Source organism: Nipponia nippon, unplaced genomic scaffold, assembly GCF_047370975.1.
Source record: "Nipponia nippon isolate SJK-2023a ecotype South Korea unplaced genomic scaffold, ASM4737097v1 scaffold_7, whole genome shotgun sequence".
Lineage (NCBI taxonomy): Eukaryota > Metazoa > Chordata > Aves > Pelecaniformes > Threskiornithidae > Nipponia > Nipponia nippon.
Genome location: NW_028262391.1, coordinates 16,610,175 through 16,623,217, shown reverse-complemented (window position 1 = coordinate 16,623,217; position 13,043 = coordinate 16,610,175). Strand labels below are relative to the sequence as shown.

Sequence of the window (13,043 nt, the reverse complement as noted above, 5' to 3'; positions counted from 1 at the left end):
GTTATTTCCTCATGCACTGCTTGCAATTATTCAGCAAAGCAAGAAGAAAATTCACCAGTTCAAGCTTTCCTCAGCAGCAAGCACAGTACCACTTCACATTGATCGTGTTTTTAACAATGTGAGTACTGGTCTCGTATCACAATGAATAACATATGAGCGTCTAGGTGAATGAAGGACATAAATAAGAACACATCTTGCAGATCATCGAAAGGAAAAAAAATCTCTTTAATTTTCTATTAGGCTCCATTAGGAAAGGAATCAAATTGTGGGGCTGTATTGACTTTGCTGCAATAATAGCCACAGCACTGTGTCAAGAAGGATGAAATACATTGCACACCACTAATTCTTGTTGGGGTTTCACTTTTCTGGGAGTTTGTATTAGATGACACTATTTTATATCAGGCCTTTGATAGTCTGCAGCAATAAACACAGAGATAAAACTGTTCCTGATAGGGAACCATGTAATTCATTTATTTACTAAATTGTTGATTTGAGTAATCATAGAATCATAGAATCGTTAAGGTTGGAAAAGACCCTTAAGATCATCGAGTCCAACCGTTAACCTAGCACTGCCAAGTCCACCACTAAACCATGTCCTCAAGCACCATGTCTACCCGTCTTGTAAATACCTCCAGGGATGGAGACTCAACCACTTCCCTGGGCAGCCTGTTCCAGTGCCTGACTACCCTTTCGGTGAAGAAGTTTTTCTTAATATCCAACCTAAACTTCCCCTGGCACAGCTTGAGGCCATTTCCTCTCGTCCTATCACTTGTTACTTGGGAGAAGAGACCAACCGCCACTTCGCTACAACCTCCTTTCAGGTAGTTGTAGAGAGCAATAAGGCCTCCTCTTCTCTAGACTAAACAACCCCAGCTCCCTCAGCCGCTCCTCATAAGACTTGTTCTCTAGACCCTTCACCAGCTTCATTGCCCTTCTTTGGACATGCTCCAGCACCTCGATGTCCTTCTTGTAGTGAGGGGCCCAAAACTGAACACCGTACTCGAGGTGCGGCCTCACCAGGGCCGAGTACAGGGGCACTATCACCTCTCTGGTCCTGCTGGCCACACTATTCCTGATGCAAGCCAGGATGCCATTGGCCCTCTTGGCCACCTGAGCACGCTGCTGGCTCATGTTCAGGCGGCTGTCAACCAGCACCCCCAGGTCCTTTTCAGCCAGGCAGCTCTCCAGCCACTCCTCCCCAAGCCTGTAGCATTGCATGGGGTTGTTGTGACCCAAGTGCAGGACCCAGCACTGAGCCTTGTTGAACCTCATACAGTTGGCCCTGGCCCAAAGATCCAGCCTGTCCAGGTCCCTGTGTAGGGCCTTCCTACCCTCCATCAGATCGACACTTCCACCCAACTTGGTGTCATCTGCAAACTTACTAAGAGTGCACTTAATCCTCTCATCCAGATCATCAATGAAGATATTGAACAGGACCGGCTCCAACACTGAGTCCTGGGGAACACCACTCATGACTGGTGGCCAACTGGATTTGGCTCCATTCACCACCACTCTCTGGGCTCAGCCGTCCAGCCAGTTTTTAACCCAGCAGAGAGTGCACTTATCCAAGCCGTGAGCAGCCAGCTTCTCCAGGAGAATGCTGTGGAGACAGTGTCAAAGGCCTTACTAAAGTCCAAGCAGACAACATCCACTAAGCAGGTCACCTTGTCATAGAAGGAGACCAGGTTAGTGAAGCAGGACCTCCCTTTCATAAACCCCTGCTGGCTGAACCTGATCCCCTGGTTGTCCCACACGTGCCACATAATGGCACTCAAGATGATCTGCTCCATGACCTTTCCTGGCACCGAGGTCAGGCTGACAGTCCTGTAGTTCCCCAGATCCTCCTTCCAAGCCTTCTTGTAGAAGGGTGTGACATTTGCTAGCTTCCAGTCATCTGGGACGTCCCTGGTTGACCAGGACTGCTGGTAAATGATGGAGGGTGGCTTGGCAAGCTCCTCTGCCAGCTCCCTCAGTATCCTCAGGTGGATCCCATCTGGCCCCATAGACTTGTGAGCATTCAGGAGGAGGAGCAGGTCGGTGACTGCCACCTCTTCAACAACTGGGGCTTCATTCTGCATCCTATCTCCATCTCCCAGCTCAGGGGCCTGAAAAACCTGAGGATGACCAGTCTCGCTATTAAAGACTGAGGCAAAGAAGGCATTAAGTACCTCAGCTTTCTCCTCATCCTTCGTGGCAATGTTTCCCTCCGCATCCAACAAAGGACGGATATTCTCCCTGGCCCTCCTTTTGTTGCTGATATATTTGTAAAAACATTTTTTGTTATCTTTAATGGCGGTGGCAAGTTTAAGTTCTAGCTGGGCCTTCTCCTTTCTGATCTTCTCCCTGCATAACCTCACAACATCCTTGTAGCCCTCCCGAGTCACCTGCCCCTTCTTCCAAAGGTAGCAGGCTCTCCTTTTTTTCCTGAGTTCCAGTCAAAGCTCTCTGTTCGGCCAGGCTGGTCTTCTCCCCCGCCTGCTCGACTTAAGGCACATGGGGTCGGCCTGCTCCAGCGCCTTTGAGACTTCCTTCTTGAATAACGTCCAGCCTTCCTGGACTCCTTTGCCCTTCAGGACTGCCTCCCAAGGGACTCTGTTCACCAGGCTCCTAAACAATCCAAAGTCTGCCCTTTTAAAGTTCAGGGTAGCTGTTTTGCTGACCCCCTTCCGCACTTCTCCAAGAATTGAAAACTCTATGATTTCATGGTCGCTGAGCCCAAGACAGCCTCCGACCACCACATTACCCACCAGGCCTTCTCTGTTCGTAAACAGCAGGTCACCTCCCCTGGTTGGCTCGCTTACCAGCTGCGTCAGGAAGTTATCTTCCACACACTCCAGGAACCTCCGAGACTGTTTCCTCTCTGCTGTGTTTTATTTCCAGCAGATATCTGGTAAGTTGAAGTCTCCCAGGAGAACAAGGGCTAGAGATTGTGAGACTTCAGCCAACCACTTGTAGAATACTTCGTCTGTTTCCTCATCCTGGTTGGGTGGTCTATAACAGACTCCCACCAGGATAGCTGCCTTATTAGCCTTCCCTCTGATCTTTACCCATAAGCACTCAACCTTATTACCTTTGTAGAGCTCTAAACAATCAAAACTCTCTCTAATGCACAAGGCTACCCCACCACCTCTCCTTCCTTGCCTATCCCCTCTAAAGAGCTTGTAGTCATCGATTGCAGCACTCCAGTTGTGTGAGTCATCCCACCATGTTTCCGTCGTGGCAACCACATCACAGTTTTCCTGCTGTGCAATGGCTCCCAGCTCCTCCTGCTTATTGTCCATGCTGCGTGCATTGGTGTAAATGCACTTCAGCTGGGCTATTGATCTCTTCTCCAACACAGGCATGCCACCCCTAGGCTCATTCCTAGCAAGCCTGGTTTTAACCCCTTCCCCCTTCGATTCTAGTTTAAAGCTCTCTCAATGAGACCTGCTAACTCCTGAGCCAGAATCCTTTTCCCCCTTTGCAACAGGTGAACCCCATCTGTCTCCAGCAGGCCTGGTGCCACATAAACTGCCCCGTGATCGAAAAACCCAAAATTCGACTGCTGGCACCAGCCTCTGAGCCACGTGTTAATGAGGTGGGTCTTCCTGTTCCTTTCCGTATGCCTCCCGGCTACTGACGGGATGGAGGAAAACACTACCTGCGCTCCTGATCCTTCCAGTAATCGCCCCAGTTCTCTAAAGTCCCTTTTGATCATCTTTGTGCCTCTATCAGCTACCTCATCACTGCCAACCTGAAAAACCAATAGTAGATAATAATCGGATGATTTTACCAGCCTAGGGAGCTTCCTAGTAACGTCTCTTATCCTTGCCCCAGGGAGGCAGCAGACTTCCCTATGGGATGGGTCTGGTCGGCATATCGGGCCTTCTGTTGCCCTCAGAAGGGAGTCGCCTATGACAATTACCCTTCTTTTTTTCTTACCAGCGGCCATTGTAATGCGTGGGGCTGACTGGTTCTCTCTAGTGAACCCCTTGGATAGATCACTGTCCATATCTTCATCCTCCCAGCCCTCGAGTTCCAGAGCCTCATACCTATTGTGTAAGGGCACCTGGGGGGGGCGAGTTCAGCCAGGAGAGGATTCGTCTGCTGCACTGAGCAGGGATCTGTTTCCATCCTCCTCCTTCTCTTAGGTCCCCTCCTTCTGCCTGGTGGCAAGAGGGTAGGGGAGCCTCTCGTTCTCTTGATGCTTCCATCTGGCATGCTCATCTCGGGGATGGTAGGGAGTGGCTCCACCAGTCTATCTCCCTCTCGCACTTCCTGATACTCCTCAGTCTTGCTGCTACTTCTTTCAGCTCTGCCACCATGCTGAGCAGATCCTCCACCTGCTCGCACCTCACGCAGGTGTTGTCTCGGCAGCCCTCCATCACCAGAGCAAGGCTCTGGCACTCCCTGCAGCCAGAGACCTGGGTGGCTGCATGTTTTAATGGGAGCTCCATCTGCATCGCCACATCCCTTCTGGCGATGGCTTTTGTCCGAGTGGAAACCATGGCTAAGTCTCTTCCGGGAGGGCGTAGACAACAAGGAGAGCTCGCCAGCTGCCTGCTCGCTCTGCCTGCGCCAACTGCCGCGCCACGCCCTTTCTGACGTGCCACGCCCTGTTTGCCTGTCCTGGTCCTCGCGCTCCCTAGGGGCCCATTTAAATCTCCCACGGTTGCCCCAGCAATGCCCGAGCCCCGTCTGCCTCGCTCGCAAGAGCAGCTGGTTTTTCTTTGGCGCAAGGCCCCCACCAGGCTCTTTATCGGGTTCCCCAGCACAGGAAGCCCCCTTTTCCACCCCAATCTAGCGCCTAGTCGCAGGACTTACCACTTCTGCCGCCACGTGCCTCGCCAACTGATAACCTGCTTACCTTGGCTTCCACTAAACTTGTTGATTTTATCTGAGCTGTTGCATTTTCAGAGCATTGGTATGATGCTGCTCTCGTATGGTAGGCTCAGTTAAATGAAAATGTTTCAGAAGCAAATATTTATCAAATCAAAACTGTCCCAAACTCTAAGGAGTTTAAAACGCACATCTAGTTCTTGATTTAAATACTGACATTTTAAAAATTACCTTGAATCACAAACAGTAAGGGCTTATCTAACCCTAGCCTTATTTTCAAGGGAAACTTATGGTTCCAGGTGTGGTGTTGCTGCCCTGACTGGTGCTGGGTGATGCTGAAAGATAGAGAAAGCATCGCTTGTGGCTTTTACTGAGTTCCCAAGTGCTCTGAGCCTTAATCTACAACTACATGGAACTAGAGATAGAAGATAAGCTAAAATAAATAAATAAATAAACAATTTTTTTAGAAATCATCTTTTTTACTCCTATCACATACACTCAACAAACTATCCTATATAATAGCCAAAATATCTCCCCTGAATTTGCAAAGCAAATAGAATTTTTCTTTTTTAAATAAAACAGTATTTTGACACTTTGGGTTCTTCATGACACCCAGAAATGATTAAAAAAATGCTCAAAACTTTCATTTGAATTCTAGAAAAGTGTGAACCATACGAGGGATTTGTAGCAGTGATCGTTATTTTGATCTCAGGCTGCATTTCTTATTTTGGTGCTGACTGGTATGTAGGGGCATTATTACTAAAGACAGCTTCCCAAAATGATTTCTGAGAGCAAAATATAACTCTTCATGGGTCTAAAAATAACACACAGATAACATAATAGTCATTAGCCTTGTCCAAAAATTCCCCAAGTTTCTGCAAGCAATCCATAAACAACTAAGAAAAGACTTACAAAGCGATATGGGACCTTGACACATGCTCCAAGACATTTTCTTTCCCTGAACATGCTCATCTGAAACAAAAACAACAACAAATGTCCAGGGTCACTTCTAGGTAGAAACAAGCATTTCTAGAGACAGCAGTGGCTGCCAACAGTAGGTTGCAGGATTTTGTTGTTCTATGTTGGGGTTTTTTTAATACAAAAAAATCAGTAATGTAAATAGAGAGCTTAGCTAACGTTGTTGGCACAGACCAAAAAAGTCCCTCAAATTAATATTTTAAAGTGAAAAAGCATATCAGGCTGACAAGTCCTGTCGAAATTACTTACAGGAAGAATTTTCCCTCAATACTCACCCAGTTGCCAGAATAAAAACATTATTAGAGATGCTATGACTGGCCTATAGAAACCTAAAGATGGAAAATGCGTGGTGTGTGCTTCCCTGTTTTCCAGCCACGCGTACCCCAAGTGCAACTTTCCCTGTAAGCGGTGGAGAAGAGGATGCCTCGGCCCTGGGATGGCTGTGAGGCAGCGCAGCTCTCATGGTGCCACCCTGTGGTTCTTGGTTCTCTTCTGCGTTTTTCCACAATACGATTTTATTTTTTTGTATGCTAAGCCTAATCCATCAACCTTTACCAGAAAGTACTCTTACTTTAGATAAAAAACAAGCAGAGTTAACAAGGTCACTCAAGTAAACGGGGACTTTCCTCCCAATTAGGATTTTATACGAGAACTCAGAAGTTCTCATCAACGTTTTTTATTACATAGTTGTTTGAGGATCAAACATGGGAGGTGCTGGATTCTTTAGAAATAAGAGCACACAAAGTACTCACTTATCTTTAAGCATTTGAGCAGTCTCCATGCTTGCCAACATCCAGATTTTAGGAGCTATTCTGTGCCAGAGCCCTTGCAACAAGTAGTACACAGAACTGAACTTGCAGCCTGTGAAAGCACTGAATTTGGATCTATACAAGATTGCCTAACTTATTTATTGCCTAACTTATTTATTCCTTGTGAATGAGGATGTTAAATGAAGGAGATTTAATCCATGCAATACAGTAAAGTAAATTTATTTCAAAACCAAGACTGACAAAACAGCCATGTAAGTATCAGTGCTGCATGGCTCCACAGCTGATCCCAGGACTCCGTACTGGAAGCATAGTCCATCAACTTGAACTTCACTGCGTGCGTTTTCAATAATCAGTGAGACCTGAGGTTCATTAGATTCAATAGTCCTGTGTACATTAATACAGAAGGTTTAATATGAAATCTGTAGCTTTCAAGTAGGTCTGCTGGGTATCAAGGCAGATGAGGTCAGGACTCTAATTCCTGAAGGAATGCTGTAATAACTATGTTTATACTCCTTTGCCAGAAGAGAATGAAAGTGAGAATAGGGGCGAGAAGTTTTTGCAAAGAGAGACTAGAGAATAAGATCTGATTGTGAACTGAGATGAATTTTCAATGGCAATCTAGGAGATAAACAACAATGTGAGGTTACCCGCAGGTCTCCTTTTCACAGTGGCAAGAATTCACTGTTGTTTGGGATAAAGGAGTGAACGCGCTTTGGGGGCAAGTCACTGGGCACACATCAGTCTCTATCCTTCTGACCTTTCTTTTGTAAAAGGTTAGTGGGCTTTTGTAAGCATAACAAGTACAGAAAGAGAACAGAAAGTTGTATCTGGCCTGGACTGTCTCACTGCAAAAAGTAGGTATTAGTCTCTTAAAAATTGTTTTGTTGACTTCATTTTGAAGAAGTGATAAAATGCTGACAAATCATGAGTAAATGGTTGTCTCGTGGCAGGTGCTAATAGAGTACTTCAATAACGATTTAGCATTAAGGAAGCTATTCCTAGGAGGGATTGAGTTTAGAAAAACATCTAGGATTCCAGAAAAAAAAAAAAAAAAGTAAACTACAAATCTCCTTTCACAGGGTATGGGATAATTTCCCCTAAGGAACTAAAGTCTTTTTTGCCCCCTAAGGGAGCCATTCTTAGGGAAGAAAAAAAAACACATTTAAAAACCTAAAGTTGGCCTTTGAATTAAACTAGTATGTATCATTCTAATGTAGAACATACCATTCTAATTGAAAAGAAATCAATACAACTAAGAAGAGAGTCAGGAGGAGGAAACTGCATATATTTTTTTTCCCAAGCAGGAACCACTTAGACAACTCCATTAGAAAAATGTGTATTTTGGATCATTTCTAGGTTTGTCTAATCCTAAAACAAATAAGCCAATTGAAACAAAAAGAGATTTTTTTCAATACGCACATCAAAGTCTACAATGAGAAGTACTTTTGCATCCACCAAATTATTAGATGACCAAAAGATCTCAGAACTTACAGAGATGCTGTATTGCCACTCTCTTACAAAAAGTGGTTGACCTTCCCATGGACAAACCAGCTCCTTTCCAGGTAGTGGTGTCATCTGGGTTTGTGGCACTACAGAGGGTTTCCATCCCTCTGCCCCAGGAGAGCACATAGTGATGGACCATGATGACGTGACATGGAGGAAAAGTTATTTACCCATAGAAACCTTCCACATTTCTAGGGAACCCACCGCAAAGCAATCTCCTTTAGACACAGCACTTCCTCTGTGTCTGCAGAAGGTGGGGAATGTCCTGGGGCTCAGGCTTCTCCTCTGTTCACCTGTGGAAGCTGGAGAGATGTTCCAGGTGCAAAAAATAGGTCCTGGGCTGACCAGAAGAGCTCACTTTGTGGTAGACTGGATTCTGTCCATGCGTCTACGAGATCTCATAAAATATCAGTCACCAATAATTCAGCTGTAAGTTGCAGTTAATAAAGATAACCCAGCATCATGTGGCAAAGGTTTAATATCAGACAAAGAAAATAAAATCTTCCAGTTAGGGTAGAAATCAATTAGAGGTTAAAGGTGTGTTGATCTTTAATCAGCATCCTGGGTACAGCTTGTGATGTGTGGAAAGATAAATATTGTAATAATGAACTGTTGCTGCCATCTACTGAACACAAGAATTATGTACTACACAGCTTTACAATTTGGCTAGTGATTAAGTGTGAAACTACTTGCTTGGCTGGATTAAGAAAAATTTCTGTTTCATTAGAACAATCATGTTTGTTTCTAGAAGATGTTCAGGACATGAATCTGCTTTAGAGAGTATCTGCCCCCCTTTGGGGAATACTGAATTCTCCTTCGGAGAGGCATGCCTAGCCCATGGGGGAATTGTGAAAGGTGAGATTTGTAAAGAGCATATGTAGCTCCCATAATGTAAACCCCATTGCTATTAATAAGAAAAATTTACTAGTTAGAGCTGCAGGTTTTAAAAATCTTAGTACACATTAGCTTTCCTTTAGTAATATCACACAGAACTCCATCATCCTTGCTGAGGATAAATACCTGCCCTCATACGGCAGCTGTGGTTTAGATGAAGGAGCTTCCAGTTGAAAAAGTGCTGGCATCGGCACTGAATTTCTACCAGGATGCTGAAGGGTGGGATCAAGGTCAAGCAGGCTGCTGCGAAGTTCTAGCCAGCAAGACCTATCCCAGCCCCAGTGCCTTGTTTTATCCAGGGACTGGAACCTGCTCCTGTATGTCCCAGAAGCTGCTGCTGAGTATAAACAGAGGCATTCAAACATACTCATACAGGTGTGCAAGCATTACACTTAAAAAAAAAAAAGTTGTACTAACACACTAAACAGCAACAGAGTCACTAAGTGCAAGAAATACAGTACTACTGTCTGGTTGCAATATATAAAAAAATGCATTTATGGCTTACCTACAAGGTGTATATATATGTGTGTGTGTGTATATATATACATGGACACTCACAGCCAAATTCAGCCCTGCAGGCAAATAAGACCCTATTTTGTATTAACTTCAATGGTGGTTGGACACATTTGCTTCAAAGATGTTTTTGACTTGCTAAGGGTCACAAGAAGGCTGGAAATTACAGAGGAAGAGTGGCAGATAGCAGGGGAGCCTGCTGCTCTCACCTGGCGCTGCATTCCACTGGGCGTTCAGACACACACAACTCAACGACAGTGCAAGGACGTGGTTTTGCATGAGACCCAAGACTGGGGGCTACAACAGTAGTCACTTCTGTCTAAAATAGCAAAAGGATTTAAAGAGATAAATTAATATAAAAGCCTGTCTGTCTCTCAATTTGCATTAGAGTAAATCAGGAGTGAAAGGACCGAATTTACTAGAATAACACCAACGTGAAACTAGTGAGAATAGCAAATTGGCATCAGTGAGCTGTATTCTTCTGCAAAACTGCAAATTTCCACACGAGGGAGCTTCTTGCCCACGAAGCTCACAGGTACTGCACAGGGCGCTGACTCCTGGGAAAGGTGGCAGGAATAGCTCCCCGTGAGTTCGTTAACTTCTGCGGATCGCAGCCTGATTGCACTGCTAAGAGTCACAGCGAGAGCCAGTAATGAAATGGTTAACAGATGATGATTGTCAGAGCTTGTTAACCACAATTATTTTCAAGACATATGTAAATCTGTATAAATACCTAAGTGTGGTATATAATCTAAAACATACTGTTTAAATCTATAAGCATTCCTGAGTTAATTTCACTACGGGAACATTAGTTGCAACTTCCTGACTTCACTGTGTTTGAATTCATATCCATGAACATTAATTTAAAATTAGTCTAAATATTTGTTGAGAATTAATCACCTGATAAATTTAGCTCTTTTTCATTTTTATGAATTATTCATTATCTCCTCTCCTTTCCGTTGATGTGTTGGTTATTTGCAAGAATTGAATTACTAGTTCATGCTAAAAAAATCCAGCAATCATGGTGATTTGTAAAATGTTCCCCTTGGAAACTTGACTAGTGACTGTGATAGCAGTTGTTTTTACCACCGCTATTGTATGGCAATGGTTTGCTTCTTGAGGACTCATTGGAGTTTTTGAGAGGCATAAGCTCATACAGCAAATATTTTGCAACAAAAAATTTTCCGTTTACATCTTGCATATATATCATGGATGTTCCTACAAAGGAAGCTTGTATATGTGTGTGTATGTTGGTGGGAATGTTTGGGAACAGTATGATGAGGTGTGACTGCAGGAATGAACGGCTGTGTAAAATTGCCTTCTGAAACAGAAAAAGCTCCTATTGCATAGTCCTATCATAGAAAATACCTGAGCTTGCCAAAGGAAAAGAATAATTCTGTTCTAGGGTGGCCTCAGGCAAGGCTGACTGAAAAGTTATCAATTGCCAGATATTATTAAGAGGCACAAACCTTTTAAGGAAAGTCTTGAGTGGATGGGAACAAGAATCCTTAACATTAGACAGTTCAAATGTGAAGTGATTTGTGCACCTCTAGCACATAAAGGACCATCTCTCAAACCTTATGGCCTGCATTCAATAAAAGCAGTGGAAGACCAGATTTTCTGAGTGGAGCTTATGTTCCCAGGTCTTGTACTGAAAGCCTAATTTCTGGCTGCCACTCATTAAACAAATCTTTACCATAAAATTAATTTACAAGCAAACATCACTTCTCTTCTTTCAACTCACTGAAACAGATAACCTCTTGAACTTCCCATCGGGTGATGTCTTTATATTTGTTACTTTCAATCTCAGTTTGTTACTATTAATTAAATAACAAATCAGAAAATTACTTCTAAAATTATGAAAAAGCAAAACCCCCAGAACACACCCTCATGTGGTTAGTAACTGATACCGGCACTTGCAGAACATCAAAGGCTTCTCTAAACATAGACTTTCATCAGTGATGCTGCAAGCCTTCATCTAATCTCTCATGATTTCCCATGCAGGAACATCAAAAGAGAAAGAAGAGAATAGCACTGTTCCAAAGCAACAGTGCTCTGTGTGAAAAGTATGTGTTTAGCTACAACACACATAAAATTTAAGTGGGAAATTATTATTTACACGAGACATATTTTAATAAATATCATCATTAGCTCCCTTTCTTTTCCTATAAGGAACAAGGATCTGCGCAGTTCAAAATCATGTCCAAAGCTCAAGGGATTTCTAGAAGAAAATGAAAAAGAATTAGAAAGTATCTAACATATAAGTCTTCAAAGCAAGAAGATCAATTTATTTTCATTTTTACTTACTGAAACACATTCTGCATATTTTATTGTTTCTGTCATCTTGTTATAATCCATCCAAAGAGTTTTCAAAGAACATCAAGTCCTACAAATAAACAAACCGTGAACAGTAAGGAAGGTACAAAAATGCAACAATTACTATTAAAAGTCTTACTTGTAGGCTTTTTTTACATAAAGAAATTAGATTAATCAATAGTTTTCTATTACTCAGCCACTGAGCACCAGCAGTTTTGGAGGACACAATCCAAAAATCTTAGTGTTGTGAGAGTTACATTTCTAACCTAATAAAAGCAAAATATCTGAATTGTTGTTGCTATTTTAAAGCAAACACTTTCCAGTGAATAACTTAAATAGTTTTGTCCTTTTGTTTTATATTCTCTGACATAAGTATCGCAGATTATTTGGAAACCATTGCATGTTAATATTAACGCATTAATGTTGGCAAAAGACATACACAGCAAATATCGATGTGTAATTCTAGAAAACTTGCATCTTAGCTTCATCCTTACCCCTAGCGGTGAGTATTCTCCTTTTCATGTAATTATTCTCTTATGATTATCTTCACAAGGGAATTATGGTAGGAAATTTCGTATGGCCTGAAGGTCTTCTATGCAACACTCGACAGAACTATTGAAGTGATACTCACCATTTGAAATTACCGTTAGAAATAACATAACTTTTGTTTTGGTTCATATATACATTCAAACACAACAGATAAGGGGTTTGGGGGAGTCTGGTGGGTTTGACATGTATGTTGATACTTGATCTTGCCATGCAAAATATTGAATAACATGTGGAATACTATTTAAACTGTTTAATAAACAAAAATGTTAAGAACCTAAAGATGCTCAGCAAATAATAAAAAAAAACCAAAAGCAGCCATAAAAATTAAAAGGGTTTCAATTAACTTATCTTTTAGGTAGCAGGTTTGGCTTTCCACTGCACTTACGCCTTTGTAGGATCACAGCTGATAGCAAAGGCCCCTTTGGTCTCAGTCTGCCCACCTCTATAGGTCTACCTCTTCGTTTTGCATACTTACAATGAGGAAACAAGCACCAATCATTACTGCCTTAATTCTCACATCAAGATCTACAGGCATCTGGATCCCAAAGTTGGCAGTGTTGGTAAAGACATTGTTTACAAATCCAGACCAATACTTGGAAATTTTGCCAATCGTTGACATCTCATTGAGAGCTTTTACCTGCACAAATAAAAAACAGGAATAAACCTAAATGTAAATAAATGAACTACACACCGATTATATCT

At 42.8% G+C, this 13,043-nt stretch overlaps 1 protein-coding gene across 2 annotated transcripts in view; it reads right to left on the bottom strand.

Moving 5' to 3' along the window:
• Positions 1–11,354: 11,354 nt before the first annotated feature.
• The window catches only part of LOC104015746 (phospholipid scramblase family member 5), an 80,221-nt gene continuing 78,532 nt past the window's right edge, over positions 11,355–13,043 (bottom strand). For both annotated transcript variants that reach the window (XM_087739594.1, XM_087739598.1), the window contains exons 8-10: positions 12,817–12,978; positions 11,784–11,862; positions 11,355–11,697 (exon numbers count right to left, since the gene is read on the bottom strand). In XM_087739594.1, the coding sequence (XP_087595720.1) occupies positions 11,824–11,862; positions 12,817–12,978 (201 nt within the window). In that variant the 3' untranslated portion in view covers positions 11,355–11,697; positions 11,784–11,823. The remainder of the gene's footprint in view (positions 11,698–11,783; positions 11,863–12,816; positions 12,979–13,043) is intronic.